At 42.1% G+C, this 16,548-nt stretch overlaps 1 protein-coding gene across 4 annotated transcripts in view; it reads right to left on the bottom strand.

The window, feature by feature from the left end:
- Window positions 1-16,548, bottom strand: part of NFATC1 (nuclear factor of activated T cells 1) — a 160,762-nt gene that overhangs the window by 81,170 nt on the left and 63,044 nt on the right. For all 4 annotated transcript variants that reach the window (XM_063130470.1, XM_063130469.1, XM_063130471.1 and 1 more), the window contains exons 4-6: window positions 9,973-10,175; window positions 4,150-4,322; window positions 3,643-3,783 (exon numbers count right to left, since the gene is read on the bottom strand). In XM_063130470.1, the coding sequence (XP_062986540.1) occupies window positions 3,643-3,783; window positions 4,150-4,322; window positions 9,973-10,175 (517 nt within the window). The remainder of the gene's footprint in view (window positions 1-3,642; window positions 3,784-4,149; window positions 4,323-9,972; window positions 10,176-16,548) is intronic.

Consider the following 16,548-nt stretch of genomic DNA (forward strand, 5'->3'; position numbering starts at 1 on the left):
CATGAGCTATCTACCTAAACCTGTCCCTTCCTGCTCCTCTTTTCCAGATGGCACTCTCCACTGGCTTCAAGTTCACAGTTTGAAGAACGCCCCCTTGTTGATATCTTTATTCACTTCTTCAGTCTGTGTTTGAGTAGGGAGAAAGTGAGAGAGGCTATGAGAGGGCATTCGTTTGACCCGGTCAGTTTGCATCCCTGAAACGGTACTGCAGCTCGACTTGACACTCGAAAGAGACCGCCTTACTCAGCAAAAGCACATGTGCCTCTAATGCATTGTACCATTAGAGACAGTCCCAGATTGCAGAGTGGGTAACGGCAATCGCTTTGGAACTCCGTGAATGTTGAGGGTTAAACGGTCACGATTATCAAAGCCTTCGTTGGAATGGCTGGGAGAAGTGTAGTGCTTGAGAATTTCAGGAGACAGCTTGAAGTTCAGGGGGTTCAGGCAAGCAGCTGTGGAATGTCTGGTTTGTGCCAGCACCACGGAAACCCTTTCCAAAACAAGAAAGCTCTTTTTTTTTTAAAGGGGCTCCTCCTCCTTCACTCTCGCCTTCACTGACCCTGTCTTTTTACATCTACCTATCTGTCCGTCCATCTGAACCACTCTTTTTTATCTGGTCCTTAGTTTGTTTGTATATTTACTTGACTTCCAATCTCTGTAGCAGCTTGAGACTAAAGTGGCAGAGAGACCAGATCCTGCAAGGTGTCAAGTGTTTTCACATCCCTTGAGCCTTGTGTGGCTTAATAAAGAGCCAAGAGCACTTCAGAAATGGCATAGGAATGAATGTCAGGTAATAAAAAGGACACATAATAAAATTACGCTTCTTTGTTGTTTGTTGTTCCTGGAAACATATTTCTTCGCACCGTTCCAAGACAGTGTGGGGTGTTTTTTTTGTCAGTGATATCGTCCCTAAATGAGCACCTAAGAAATTACTACACATGTCTCACATTTTCTGTAGCAATGAGAATTTACATCCCCTGCTGCACTGCAAGAGATTTTCAACAAGTGCTTGCTGTCAATAGTGCATTTTGACAACTAATGATTAAAATGATTAAGAAGAAAATGAATCATGAAACAAAAATGATCAGCAAGAAGCAAAAAAGAAACTCACTTCCACCATTTAAAAAAAACGGAATTGAAAGAAAGCATCTATAATACGTGTGATATAAACTTCCACTAACTAGGATCAGTAAGATCAACTATATCCCCAGAGACTCAGTTATAGATTATTTGTAGACTTCTGTCCAGAAATATTATAAACATGTTGTGCAATTACGCCATTTGCACTAGCATCCATCAGTGACAAAAGATTTAACCAGGAGAAGAATATTTAACCATACAAGGAAAACAGCCGAAATACCAATTTATATATGAGATGAATATGTGTTCCCTTGGAGAGCAGTTCAGCCCCTAGATCCAAAAAGGTTCCATAACTCCGCTCTATGGTTTTAATCTGATTGTTCCCAGTTTAATCTAGGCATTGTAAATAGGCTTCCATTGCATGTCCACGAATACATACCTATGTGCCAATGATTACATGTCGTTTCGCTGTTATATGAGTATACAGTTTAACTGTAGAGTTTGGAAAACTATATCTTAGGATTCAATGCAGTCGGTAAACTTCCAGGAAAAGGTAGTCTGATTCCCTAGTTATCCTGTATAATGTGGATTCATAAAGTCCAAAACAAATTTCATACTGTGCAGATTCTGAAATAATTCCTAATTTGGGGGTGGATTGGTGTATTTCAGAAAAACAATGCAGGGATTAAACACTCCTTATCCCTGCACCACTGCTCCAATTCAGTTCACAGCCCACCTGCAGGGCCGGCCCTTTCATTAGGCAGAGTGAAGCAATCGCCTCAGGCAGCAGATCCTGGCAGGCAGCAGCAAGGCTTCGGAGGAGAGAACTGTGTGTCATGCGGTCTACTATTCGACTTCTAAGCTGAGCTCAGGTGTGGTGGAGAATGCTGTATCATCACCAGTATTTAAGAGTCAGTCCAGTTTGGCTGTTCTATATGGAATGGGAGAGTGCACTACCTGAGGCAGCAAAATGTCTTGGACCAGCCCTGCCTTCCTGGGACTGTTTTTAGGTAAAAGGAACATCAAGCATAGGTTTCCCATGTCATATACAGTTTAGCCCTAAGGGTGCTTTCAAGAAGAGATGTCCAAATTGTTGTTCATCTGGGCGGTAGCATTACACTAGACCAGTGGTTCCCAAACTTTTTCAGGTCACCGCCCCCTTGGTTCCACAAACTCATGCCCAGCGCCTCCCTACCCTACACTATAAAAATCATTATTCAGAATAGCGGTTTTCAACGACCCACTAAGGAAGATAATAATAAAATTCAAAACAGTAACAATTAATGGAATATTTATTCAAAATCCAAAGCACCTGCCGCAGGCTTGCCGAAGGAGGGAGGGAAAAGATAGCAAACGCCTCTGTTTTGCAGCCGGCGGAGCGGGGCACACCAGGCAGGATATGTCTCTTCATTCACGTTTTGGTGCTTTTGAAACATTTCAATTCACCGTTAAAAGGACTAATACATGTATTAATACATATGTGGATTCTTCCCCTATATGGCTTGGAACCAAACTACCTTCTCCCATAAAAATGTCCCTGGTTTTAAGACCTTCTGGAGAGGCGCTTCTTGGAAAAGACCACCTCAAGCGCCCTCCTGCTGCCCTTTTGCCTCTTAGTGCCCCCCTGCTGCCCCCTTGCCTCTTAACGCCCCCCTATCCAATCCCACCGCCCCCACGTGGGTCGATACCGCCCACTTTGGGAAACACTGCACTAGACCCTATGGGAAACTACAGTACCAATTCAAATCCCTACCTATGCTGGTAACAAGATTACTTGGCCTAATAAGATCAGCCAAGGGCTCATTAATCTGCACATCCTCAATGCCATAGATACCATCAGCTGACAACAATGTTTTTCTGCTGTATATATAGGCCAAAAGAAGATAGGTGGATACAAATCTAACTTCTTCTTTTTTTGGTGTCACCAAATTTAACATCAAAATGTCTTAAACTAGTGGGTGAACATATCAGTTTCCCAGGGCACTCTATTGCTGACCTTAAAGTCAATATGCTTCAATAAAAAAAATATTTCAAAGGGACTCCTCCTCACAGAAGGTGCCTCTGGCCAATTTTCAGCAGTCCTCCCTTCCCTCTCCCCAAATCCCACCCAATTCAGGAGGTTTCCCCTAAAGAGAAGCTTTTGGTGGGATGGAAGGTGCTGGGAGAGGAGGAGGAAAGTCATCTCCTACTCAGCCCCTTTCTCTAGCATTTCTCTCGATCTAAGCCATTTTGGGTTTTTTTTTTAAAATGTACGATAATGTATGGATGCAGTGGAAATATGTCTGGAAATGCATATGTTGAATAGGTAAATGTGCCATTAAGCCAGGGCAGACTTTCTATAGAATAGCAACATTCACAAAGTTTTAAAAAAATGCATTTAAGAAAAGAAAGCACTTTTTGTTGACAAATTAAGTTGCAAACACAGCGAATTAAGTTGCACTTCCAAGTAAGCATATTTAGGTTCAGGCTTTTATTCCAGTGCAACATCACAGTTCATGACTATACTGGCAATACAGGAAAATACATCTGCAATCATCTTTATAGAGCCAGTGCTTTAAATACCTGGAGCTTTCTCCACAAATATGACTTTGGAGTCTTGAAGGAAGTTATGTCCACTCAGTATCATTTTCTTTCCACCCATCACATGGTAGCTATCAACACTTTGCTTCTCCACCAAAGGCAGTTCCTGAGCAGATCTCTGAGCTGATAAGATTAAAAAGAGAAGTGCTATAATCAGTACAAAATAAAGTAATGTATACACACACACATATACAACCCATATTTTGTGAAATCTAGCAAGACAGACAAATGCAACGTATTGACACTTCACACATACATACATACATACACAGAAAGAGAGAGACTGAGGCCCTTTCTACACCTAAGGATTATCCCGGGAAAAAGGAGGGATCATCCCTGCCTGCTCTCGGGATCCCCTGTATGTCATTTGCATGCACAGGGATGATCCCGGGGGTAGGGGGGAAAGGCAGGTGTAGAAACGGCCAGAGAGAGAGACACACACACAGAGAGAGACAGAGACAAAGAGAATGAGAGAGAACTGTTACTTACAGCACTCAATTGGGTTGGATGCTACTTGCAGGGAAAGGGTTCTCCCATTAGGTTGGGGGATATGAACACGGAAGACCAGCCGAACCCGAGTATTCTTCCTCCCAATGTCAGTTTCTCCTTTCCTCAGCTCAATATCTGAATTTCTAAGTTTCAGTATTCCAGCACAGTCAATGCTACCAAATAAAACAAAATCAAAAATCAAAACCATGCCATTTTAACTTTTACAAGCTTCCAGTATGACAAATACCCATGCTGTCTGCACATTTTATATCAGCGTTAGAAATACATCTATCTATCTAGGCTCACTGAGGCCTAGATTCCCATACAGCATTTGTTCACAGAACTAAATCCCTTCAGAAGTCCATTCCCTACTACTTATCCCATCATTGGATCAAGAAGTCTGGATCCGGAAGCCAATTAACTTAACCACCAGGAGTTCAGTCTCTGACAAGAATCCTACATGAGTCCTTTGTGGTCCCTATTCTTATTCTAGCACTGATTGCTAAAAAGCCACAGGACAGTAGGAGGCCTACACAGGGAGGCAAGCAGTTGCCGGACAACTGTTCCACAGTCTCCCTCCTCATGTGAGCCATTTTAATACAACAGCAAAGAGGGTTTCTATGTTCACCCTCTGGAAGTAGCTAAAAGGGACTCTGAGCCTTTTGGCTCCAGCAGACCTCAGGACTAACAAAAATCCTATGATAGATGTTAACAGGGCAGGACAATTGTCAGTAATCTTTCTGCAACTTCTCTGACAAATGGAAATATATGCAGTTTTGTTTGGAAGAAAGATTTCTTGTTCTTAATGAAAACAGCATCTTGGGAGTGGGGTGGTGGTGGAATCATGCAAAAGCTCTAGTATTGTCTATAGAGCTACTCTGGGTGTATACAAATCACTATTTTTTGGTACTGAATTTCAACCTGCATACCATTACACTGACTTGAGTTTTGATTTGCTTATAAACTAGTGCACATTTTCATAAAGCTATAGCTTTTAATAAAGCACTAGTTTTATGGAAATTTATAGGCTCCGGCTCAGAGATTTACTTGTCCAAACTTTCACATACTGGAAGATATAAAGTAAGTTTGTAAATTGAGAGAAACTTCATTTCCCTTATCTTTTAGGCCGTAGCTAGACCTAAGGTTTATCCCAGGATCATTCCGGCTTCGTCACTGTCTGAGCGCTGGATGCCCTGTGTGGCTCTTAGATGAACAGGTTTGACCCCAGGACAATCCTGGGATAAACCTTAGGTCTAGCTACGGCCTAAGTCTCTCAGTCTTGGGGCTGACTCACACATAACACGATTAGGTACTCTGAAAATGAACCTACAAAAAACCACAGGCTTGCACATTCCCTCCTCCCCTCAGCATAGCAGTTCCCTCCCTCCTTTCCTGATTTGAGTGTGTTTGCCTTGAAAACCATCCCTGGAAACCATGGTTTGATCCTGGCTTCTAGCCTTAGCTTTCAGGGCTAGTGCAAACCATAGTTTGTTGGTTCAGGTGAAGTAAGAAACAATGGCTTGCCTCAAACTAGGAAAGGAAGGAGGTAATCATAGCAGGAGGAGGGGTCCTTAAGAGCTATCTCCAAGGGTCCTTGAGAACTTTTCTCATTCTGCCAAACCATGGTTTGGTATTACGTCTGAACCAGACCCTTTCTATACAGCAGCTACCCTTTCTTAGCAGAGTGCTTGGGACTGCATGTTGCGTCTCAAGAAAACGATGCATACCAAACTACCACAAAATTTGTCATTATGTTGCTAGTTATGAGAGAGACGAATATGCTACGTGCGTGCCGAAGACAGGAAAATAGTAACTTGACTTCAGTAACTGGGAAGATGGCTGGCCATATGCTCCATTTATATAAATTGACTGCATGCCCATTGAGTTCAGTGGAGTAAAGCCAGATTCCACATACACTTTCAACTAGAATTTGGCATCACTCTTCTGCTATAAAGTATCAAGAATGGTCAGAGCTGTCTCTTTCTTGGTGTTCAGAGGGGAAAACCACTCTATCCAATGAGCTGCTGTGCTGGCAAGAAAGCTGTCAGATCAGACCCAACACCAGACATTATAATTCCCAATACTGCACCAGGATCGCAAATGAACCCAGGATGCTGCAGAGTGTGAAACCAGGGCCAAGAGATAAGACAAACACCATCCTAAAGTTCATCAGCACAATTGCATATCCCTGATAAACTGTAATAAACTTTCATGATACGATTAAAAGTAACAGGCAGCAGAGCAAACACCAATTTGCCCAGTGGGATTTGCTACTACCGTGGCTCTGCTAGCAAGCCATTCTTTGAGCTATTACAGTTTCTCATGGGACTGAGATGTTCATTGCCCCAGATCCATGAAATCTTCACTTTAAATATAACAGAGTGGGCAACAGGTGAATTACTGCAAAGAACAAGTAAATGGGGGTGTTTAAAAGGGAAGTTCCATGATTTATTTATTTCTTTTAAGTCCTTGATGGGTTATAAATGTGATTTCCGTGAATGATGTAGCCTTACAGCACTGGTGTAAATACATGTGCAGCACAACCTCATTGATCCAAATGGCTTGGCAGGCACCCAAACCATTTGATTAATCCTGACATCCAAGTAAACAGTAGTGCTATTTACGCAGGATTAAACCGACACAGGGCTAGACCGGTTAATATACAAGGAGACCTCAGAGCTTCAGGCTCTGAAGTCTCCTTGTATATTATGGGACTCATCCAGCAGTGGCATTAGAAATACAAGAGATCTCTCTCCATGTTTACCCAGTTGGCTGGATTGCTCATGAAGAAGACAAGGTTCCATGCTGTCTTGTGTGTGACTCCGCACAGGACTGGCACAGCTTTCCACAAATCCAGCCATATGCTTGGCACTCCCACGGTACAATCCTATTGCATCCACTGAGGCTTACTCCCATGTATGCATGCATAGGATTGCAGCCTCAGTGTGGTAGCATCTTAAGTGTCTGGTTTTTTCTCCTCATTTCTTTCTATCACACCATATCCTGCTATTATTCTTGGACTCTCTGTCATCCAGCTCCAAATGCCATTTACCATTACAGCACATCTGCACACGTGTGTGTGTGTGTTAGTGTAAAGTGGCAATACAGCAATTAAACATAATTAATGTACATACTAGCCAATTTTTAACAACACTCTGAGAGGCAATGGCAACAAAGGACAGGAATGGGGTCTTAGTTGCTGGGTCCTTAATCTTTCTTGTATTTAAGTTTTTTGCACATGAGATAGCATTGGGGGAAAGGAATATCAATTTAAGCTGTACAGATAATTTAACCTAAACCATTTATATGTTTTAATTTGGCTTTACTAACACACATTTCTTTGGGACAAAACGATAACTCTTTACAAAATAAGTAGAAAGTGTTCTTGCTATCTTAGCGTGTCGGCTAACGGCAGCTCGTCCTCCTCTTTTCCCCTTTTAGTTGGGGTTCCTCAAGGCTCGGTGCTTGGCCCGTTGTTGTTCTCCCTATACATGCTGCCCTTGGGCAAGCTTATTCAATCTCACGGCCTCCAATATCACCTGTATGCCGATGATACACAATTATATCTTTCATCTCCGGAACTTTCTCCAGATGTTCACGATCGTATCTCAGCATGTCTTTCAGATATCTCAGCCTGGCTGCTTCATCGTCGTTTGAAACTTAACATGGCAAAGACTGAATTGCTTGTTTTTCCTCCTAAACCTTCTCCTCACCTCTCATTCTCTCTTACTGTCAACGATGTCACGCTTACTCCGGTCAAGAAAGCTCGTAGTCTTGGCTTTATATTTGACTCCTCGCTCTCCTTTACTCCTCACATCGAGGCTGTAGCTAAATCCTGTCGTTTCTTCCTATATAATATTGCCAGGATTCGACCATTTTTGTCTGTCTCTTCTGCCAAGACTCTCGTTCACGCACTGGTTATCTCTCGGCTGGACTACTGCAACCTTCTTCTCTCTGGCCTTCCTTCGTCTCACATCAGTCCGCTGGTCTCTGTCCACCACTCTGCCACTAAGATCATCTTCCTGGCCCGCCGCTCTGACCATGTCACTCCACTTCTGAAATCTCTTCACTGGCTTCCAATTCACTCCAGAATCCAATATAAACTTCTCCTGCTGACCTTCAAGGCTCTTCACGGTCTAGCTCCTCCCTATCTCTCCTCTCTCATCTCACACTATCGCCCCGCTCGGGCTCTCCGCTCCTCTGATGCCATGCTTCTCGCCTGCCCAAGGACCTCCACTTCCCTTACTCGGCTTCGTCCTTTTTCTTCTGCTGCCCCTTACGCCTGGAACGCTCTTCCAGAACACTTGAGAACTACAAACTCAATCACTGCTTTTAAAACTCAGCTAAAAACTTTTCTTTTCCCTATAGCCTTCAAATATTGAGTTTGTTCTGACTCTATACTATTAGCTTTACCCTACCCGGTGCCTGTTTACACTTCCCTGTGCCTGTTTGCATTCTCCTTCCCTCTTTATTGTTAACTACAACTTATTAGATTGTAAGCCTATGCGGCAGGGTCTTGCTATGTACTGTGTTATCTGTACAGCACCATGTACATTGATGGTGCTATATAAATAAATAATAATAATAATAATAATACATTACCTTGTATGATTTAAGATAGCAATAAATCATTATTATGATTTTATTAGAATGTAAGCCTATGCGGCAGGGTTTTGCTATTTTATTGTTTTACTCTGTACAGCACCATGTACACTGATGGTGCTATATAAATAAATAAATAAATAAATAAATAATAATAATAATACCTTGCGTGTATATTTCCCCCTACTTTTTCTTTTAAAAAAAATCAAAAGCATTGGCAGACGGGGAAAATCTTTAGTGGGAGACTGGCAGAGCAGTAGGGCTAAGGGGGCTTGGGCTACATAATCCTTTGCCCTCTCACTATTTTCCAATCAAAATCACTTCCCCTGCAAGTCACTTTCCACCTATGGAAAATATCTTTTCCCTCGTAGAAAAATAAAAGCAGCTGGAATAGGAAGGAACCATTCTGAACAGAAAAGAAAAATGGCTAGGAAGTCCCAACCCTGCCTCTGGTTCTCTGCTCAAAATGATAGCCTCCTGTGGCTGCCTTTAGGCATGCATCTCTGTGGCCCCATTCAGAAGACACTTTAAACCATGGCTTTAACTATGTTGGTTAAGCCAGAAAGCCAGGCTGTGTTCAGAAGACACCTTAAACCACAGCTTTAACCATGGTGAATAAGGCTTTTCAGTTTAACTTAAAGCCATGGTTTAAGGTGTCTTCTGAACACAGCCTGGCTTTCTGGCTTAACCACCATGGTTAAAGCCATGGTTTAAAGTGTCTTCTGAATGGGGCCAATGTGTTATTTAGTTGCAATCTCAAAAAGGACTTTACCAAATTTTCCCTGAGTGTACACACGCAAACTCCTATTCTCTCTTCTTAAGAAGAATTCTAGTAGGCTGTTTCTTGCAGAATAGGGCTACAGGAATAAGGTGGTGTCAGGTTAAGAACCTAAAAGGAGGAGCTGAGGTAGGAGATATTTACAGCTCTGTAACTGATATACTGATTTGAAATGGCAAAGAAGCACATTGGTTCAAACTCTAGAGGGGAAAACACACACACATATACACACACTTGTCCTAAATAAATATTTGCAAATTTTACTTGAGTATTCAAACCATTATGGGCAAACTACTCTATAAAAACAGCAGACATTTGCTAGTGAGAAAGATTTTGTATAGTATCTTGCAGCTGGGGGAAAAAACTGCACAAAATTAGCACAGAGCAAAAGGGACAGACAGAAAGTACAAAGCTCTTCCGTATAAAGAGGAGGCGGGCCTTACATTGCTCTCATGTTGTTTTCAGGTAGAAGTGGAATTTCCAAGACTTTGGTGTTGGAAAGTATTGTTTCATGGCTGGTTGTGGAAACGGTCTTCCCAGTGATCCGGTGAACCTGGTAGAAGGCATGGGGCCGCAGCAGGCGGTCGTCTGCAGTGCCGATGAACAGCTGTAGTGTGAGCGGTTCACTTTCTAAGTAACCGTGTAGCTGGCAAGAGAACAGAAAGAACTCCTACTAAGCACCATACACATAAACTGCTAGGAATCTATTAAAATTTTATATGCAAGGGAGTCTAATTTAAGGAGAAAACTTGTGACAGGTGCTAAATGTTACACTCTCCCCACTGCTAGACACACACATATACGCACGCCCCCCTTTTGGGTAACATAATATTGGAACAATAAAAAGGTGCACTCCAGGAATGTCTCATTATTGTAGATGACCTAAGGCATTTCAGACAGACTTTGAACAGCACTGCTTCATACATTCAGAAATTTCACATAATACTTTTTCTATGGAAAAGAAAAAGGGTTAACAATGGAGTCTGTGTTTTCTCTGGAAAAGCTAAGGCAGTGGAATCATGAAAACCAGGAGAACCTACATTTTATCACTTTTGCTGTATTTCTACCATCAATATCTGGACAAAGGTTGTTTTAAATCCATAGGGGAAGCAGCATAATGTTTTTGAGTATTTGCATAGAGAAGAGTGAAAAATCAAAATTGTTAGGGTCTCACATCACTTTTCTTTTGCGAGCCTCAGAAACTAGGTTCTCTCCAGCTTCTTGCAGTGAGGCCTCCTTCATAAGAACTGAGCATATTTTTACCATGATATTTTATAAGAGACCTGGGCCAACAGCCTAACGTACAGATTCAATAAGCACATTGTATATACAAAGTGATGTCAAGAGAAACAATTTCAGCTCAGCTTCTGCTGCTCTGGCTCACCTTTTTCATCTGTCACTTTAAGAGAGGGGATGGGAGGATTCAGACTGCAGTTCGCATAGCACTAACATACAAGATGCTTAAACAAAACAAATCCAAACAGCAGATTGGAAGAGGCAAGGAAGGGGGAAACCTCAGCTAAGTAGTTCAATCTGCGCTAGTGTCTGGCTACCTCTTGGCAAGTCATACAACAGGCAGAGCTTCTGATGTGCACACCAGGAAAACTCTGCCAAAAAGAGCTTTCTGTTGCACGCAAAGGCCCATTGTATCTGGCACAAGCCCATTATATCTGGCACAATTGGCATTCCTTCAGTTTAAATTTGTGAAATGCCTTAGCTAGCAGAAATCACAAAAGTGCTGCTAAAGCTAAATGCATCTTCAAGAGCAATGGCTTTTCTTAGTTGATAAACTCCTTTAAGCTAGCCTTCAGGGGAGATACTGGCTTAGTATGTGGGGAGTGGAAGAAATGGCTTTTGTAAACAACTCTTTGGGCAACCTGGAAGCTGCCTTTGGGAAAGTGGCCTCAGAAGGCCCACTGCATGCACAGAGCTCAAGATATGGCCTTATTCACAAAGCCAAAATAATTGGTGCTCTCAGGGTTGATAGTGCTGGAAAAGAATCAGCAACAATGTTGTGTTAACAAAAACTATGTGTCTGATAGTACATGCATGCCTATTCAGAAGTCCCACTTCAATAGGACTTACTCCCAGGTAAGTATGTATAGGATTACAACCCAAAACATATAACCAAATTTATTTATTTATTTATTGCATTTTTATACCGTCCAATAGCCGAAGCTCTCTGGGCAGTTAGCCAAAGCAAATTACAAAGGAAAGGCTGCCTTGTGTTTACTCCTCCCTCTTGTCCTCTCCAGACTTTCTAGTTAAATCAGAGCTTTACTTTTTGAAGGCTGTGCAAGACTAGGGTGACCAACTGTCAGGATTTCCCCAGATTTGTCCTGGTTTTTGTTCTTTCCATAGTGTCAGGGGGGATTTTCTATAATTTTCAATAATGTCCTGGAATGACACACCTTCCCCTTTAAGGCTGCCATTAGCATGGCAGGAGGGAGTGACATGCTTTCTTGAGGCACATCATTCCCCCACCCAGAGCTCCAATTGAGGTCTTAAAGGGGAAAGTGGGTCATTCGTGGACATTATAGAAAAGGCCCCAATTGGAGTGGATGGCGGTGGTGCAGAATTAAATCCTTTCCCCTCCTCCACTCCAATCGGGTTCTTTAAGGTGGCGGGGGAATAACGTACTTTCTGCAGGACTCAGAAAGCTGCTTCACCACACACACACTAGGTGTCCTCTTTTTTGGTTTCCCAAATATGGTCACCCTATGCAAGACCCAACATCACAACGCTGACTGTTTCAAGTAACGTTTTGTCACAGATGATGTATTAAAAATACTGTTGTATGGAGATGACAAACATTTTTAAAAGGCTAGTGTGAGTGGCTTGCCTTTCTGTGGATGAAAAAGAGTGCTTGTAAAGTTAGGTACGCTGTGGAGCTCATAGTATGCAGTGGGGAGATTTCTGAAGAAAACCATCATTCAGTCATTGGGTTCTCCTAATGAAACACTACATTGGGCACTTTCACCCCAACCTCAGAAGTAAACAGTGATGTGGGTTGTCTGGATTTCCCCCCAATGCAAATTAGGTTAATTTGCACAGGGGTCCTTTGCCTGAGAATGTTTTCAGTTTACATCGGAAAATGTTCTAATGCTCTAGAGCAGGGGTGGACAACTTGCGTCCCTCCAGATGTTTTGGCCTACAGTTCCCACCAGCCCTCACCATTGGCTGTGCTGTCTATAACTGATTGGAGCCTTAGGCCAAAACATCTGGAGAGCCACAAGTTGCCCATCCCTGCCCTACAGAGATCTAACTTGACACATTTATTTTAATGGCATTTAGTAAACAACAACAACAACAACAACAAAAAGTACCTCATGATATTTTTTGTTACACCACAAGTATTTAACCTAAAATATTTAAGGAGAAAAATTAAAGCACACTCAAAGCGATTTAAATGTTATATTATGTAGACTTTTTTTTAGAATACTCGAAGAAATTTAAAGACAATAGGATGTACTTCCCTTACATTGTTTAAATTTAAGGGGGGGGGGAAGCAAAGGTACTGAAAACTATTGACACGCTAATTAATTTCAGCAGCCCTAAGAACTGTGCATGATTTGCTGACAACCACACATCTGTTTCACCAGAGTTCAACTCTCTTCCATGGAGGATGCTGGGGCAATTTTAGTTTTGCTATCACCATTTATTAGTTCCATTTCACTCTGAGACATATGTATTTCAATGACATATATGTATTCCTTGAAAAATTCACCTGAAAAATATTAATTACAACTTTGAAATTGCCAAGCTTGCCTCATATTGTATTTGCAATTGGCATACATTCATGTTTATTAACGCATGTATGAAGTGGAACATTTTCCACTGGGGTGGGGAGAATTTGATTTTTTTTTTTCTGTGGAAAACTGTCTGCCCCACATCACTGGATGTAAAACAAATCAAATGTTTTAGGACACAAGATGAATAAGGGACTGTAATATTGTTCATCAATTCACTTCTGCTCTAGTATCTAACCAGGGGGTTGTCTTCACAGCGCCAAGTGGGCACCACCTCTCTCAACCCCCCTCCCCAGGTTTTCCTTTCCTGTGGTGGTGTCAGGTAATCCTGACACTGAGGAGGGAGTGTGGGGTTTCCAGTGGCCATCTGGGTACCGGAGCCCCCCCCCCCCCGATAGAGGGTGAATAGTTGTTGGTTGCTTTCCACCTGGAACCGCCCCTCGCTTCCATAGGAAAAGTCAGGGTAAGTCCCAAACTTTTCCTATGCGCAGCTTCGCAAGAAAGCCCCGCTGCAGTGACTGCAAAACTGCAGCATATAACTGATGCAGCGCAGATCTGCAGCCATGGGGAGGGCTTTCCCCACATATAGACAGGCCCCACTGCTGTTGCAGACAGATGGAAAGGGGAAGAAAGGGCAAGAAAGGGCAAGAGAAAGGTGACATTCAGCTGCACAGGCCCTACATCCAATTAGAATCTGAGAGCATGTAGACAGGGCAAGGGTTCATTGGCACCATGGCACCTAAGCCATATTGTGTCAAATACAGGAAGAATTGTTGAGAAACTAATACAAAGTTCATATGGCACACACAGAAAGCCTCAAGCTGTAGCTTGAGTTGGTGCTCTTGTTTATAGCTTATTTACATTATTGTAGCCAAACAAGGAGGCTGTTATTTCATGTGTGTGTCTAATTTTTCTCCTGGGTTTGGGACTTGCTAGCTTTGTTCCTCTTAAAATGATTTGCACATCAACTGTTAAGCACACTGCATCCTATCTGCAAACAGACATTAACTTATTATGGGAAAGGCTAGAAGCATTCTTATTTTAATTAATTCCTGTGAACCTCCTAGAACATGGCATCTAGCCAATCATAACACTGTTATAGGATAAAAGGAGTCCTTGGACCAAAAGCTCACTCCAGACAAGTTCCATAGTCTATATACGCTAACTCAATTCATGTTTCCAAAAGCTACACACAGCAGTTGGGGAAACACACTCAAACTATTATTGTACACTAATATTAACACCTTTCTTCTCATTTCTGCCTGGAGGAGTTATGAGCAATGTTTCTGGGATGCAAAGTTTACTTTTTCTGGTAAAGATTTATAGCACTGTCACAGGTACAGGTAAAGACATTTTACGCTCTGAGGCACACTTCAGATTGTTGAAAGGACTGTTTGACAGTAACTTCCTCTCACTGTCTCTTCACTTTATTTTGCAGACTATGGTGTAATTCAAAGTAATTTGAACAACACCATTAAGTCACTTGCTGATGGCAGTCACCCTCCCCCATCAGACAGAGTACTGAAAAATAAGGACTACAGCAGCATGTCCATCAAGAGCCATGGAGGAGCACAATAAGGAGGGGGGGGGGATAAAAAGAAAAGCAAAGAAGCTCAATTTCTTCACTAGCAGGATCAGGGCCTGCAATGATTAGTTTCTAAGAGAAGAGATTCCAAGTTTCAGGGTTGCTAAGAAGCAAAGCCCTCTACCCTAAGTTGATCTCTGATGATGGCAGGGAGGATTTGTGGGCAGGAAATCCATGATTTTTCCCCAAGGACATTTTTCACTGCACAGCTGTGAATTATTGCACTGTTCATTTTAAAACCTGCATTCTTGCACAGCTACGAATGTGTGCATGCAGTTAGTGGACTTCTTTTTTTAAAAAAAAAGCAACCTGAAATGGCAGTATGACCTCCCAAGTCTTGCACTATACTGTAGCTCATGGCATGCGTTTGTGCTATAAACACAAATGACGAAACCCATGTGACCTTTCAAACCCCTCCTACTTCTTCCCCAATTACAACACTAGGGCGCAGCGCTAACTCACAAAGGAATTCCAGTGAAGACCCTACTGGGGTCTTTTTTAGGGCCTTTAACACGCCATGCACGGTGCTGCCAGAGTGTCTGGTCCTTTCTCTAGACCATGTTTAGCCCAGGGAAATCTTATGTGGAAAGTTCCCATATCACATAGGATAGTTCCAGTAAAGCAATACCAGTGGCTGCAGCTGTTCCATCACTGGAACAAAGGGATGGGGAGGTGTCTTGCTCTGCTGCTGTCTTTGCACAAGCAAAGCAGAATATTGGGTGGTTATCTTTTAAATTCTACATTCTTGCCTAAGAAACCAGCAGCAATTTATGAGTACATATTTCTCAGACATGTGTTGCCACACTTCCTCCTCATCCCATCCTTTTTGAATTTGAAAACATTTCTTGCAATTTAGGGTAGTGGTTCAAGCCAGATGTTTGCTTACAAATGTATTACATACTTAGCCACCCACTTATGTCAGATCTAGAAGCAGGAAAAATTAGTGTTTGGAATAAAACTGCATGCCCAAAGCTCCAATTTTCTCTCTCTTTACGATGGGCAGACCTCACTTCAAGCACCAACTAAACATCCACTTCTAACATCCAGTACACTGGGGCTAGTATGGGAAAAACCATACGGTCCAGTCTCTATATGAAAAGGCAGGTGCCACTGACCTGAAACTGTTGTTTCACTTTTAATTCTGACAATTGCATCGTGTTATTTATTTTTTGTATTATATCACATAACCGCCCACTATGCCATCCATGGCAATAAAACATGATGCAAGGATTAACATTTTAAAAGGACATTCAGCACTTGCCTAATTTTAGATCATGCACCTATTTTCTTCAGCTATGATAGATGTAGCTGCAGCAGCTTTTTAAAGTAGACAGCAGTTGCCTTCAGAATGGATTCAGTTTGGCTCTGTAAGGATGCTTCCTCAACAACAATCGTTCGTAACTTGCTAAATATTTAAGCCTGATATCCTGTGCATATTTAGACAGAAAAAAAGTCTTGCATAGGATTGGCCCTAACGCTGTTTCCCTGAGATATTTTGCAGAGCTGATGCAGTAGATCAGAGATTTGACAAAGAAAACAGAGTAGTTCTTTGCCTCTTGCAGAAAACACAAAGTTAAAGATACAGATATACAAGATAACTGTAAACCTGGAAGGGGGTAATTAGCATTGCAAATTATTAGGAAAATATTTTTTCTAAGGTATTTGTGCATATATGCATATTTTCC

Source organism: Elgaria multicarinata, chromosome 7 (genome assembly GCF_023053635.1).
Source record: "Elgaria multicarinata webbii isolate HBS135686 ecotype San Diego chromosome 7, rElgMul1.1.pri, whole genome shotgun sequence".
Lineage (NCBI taxonomy): Eukaryota > Metazoa > Chordata > Lepidosauria > Squamata > Anguidae > Elgaria > Elgaria multicarinata.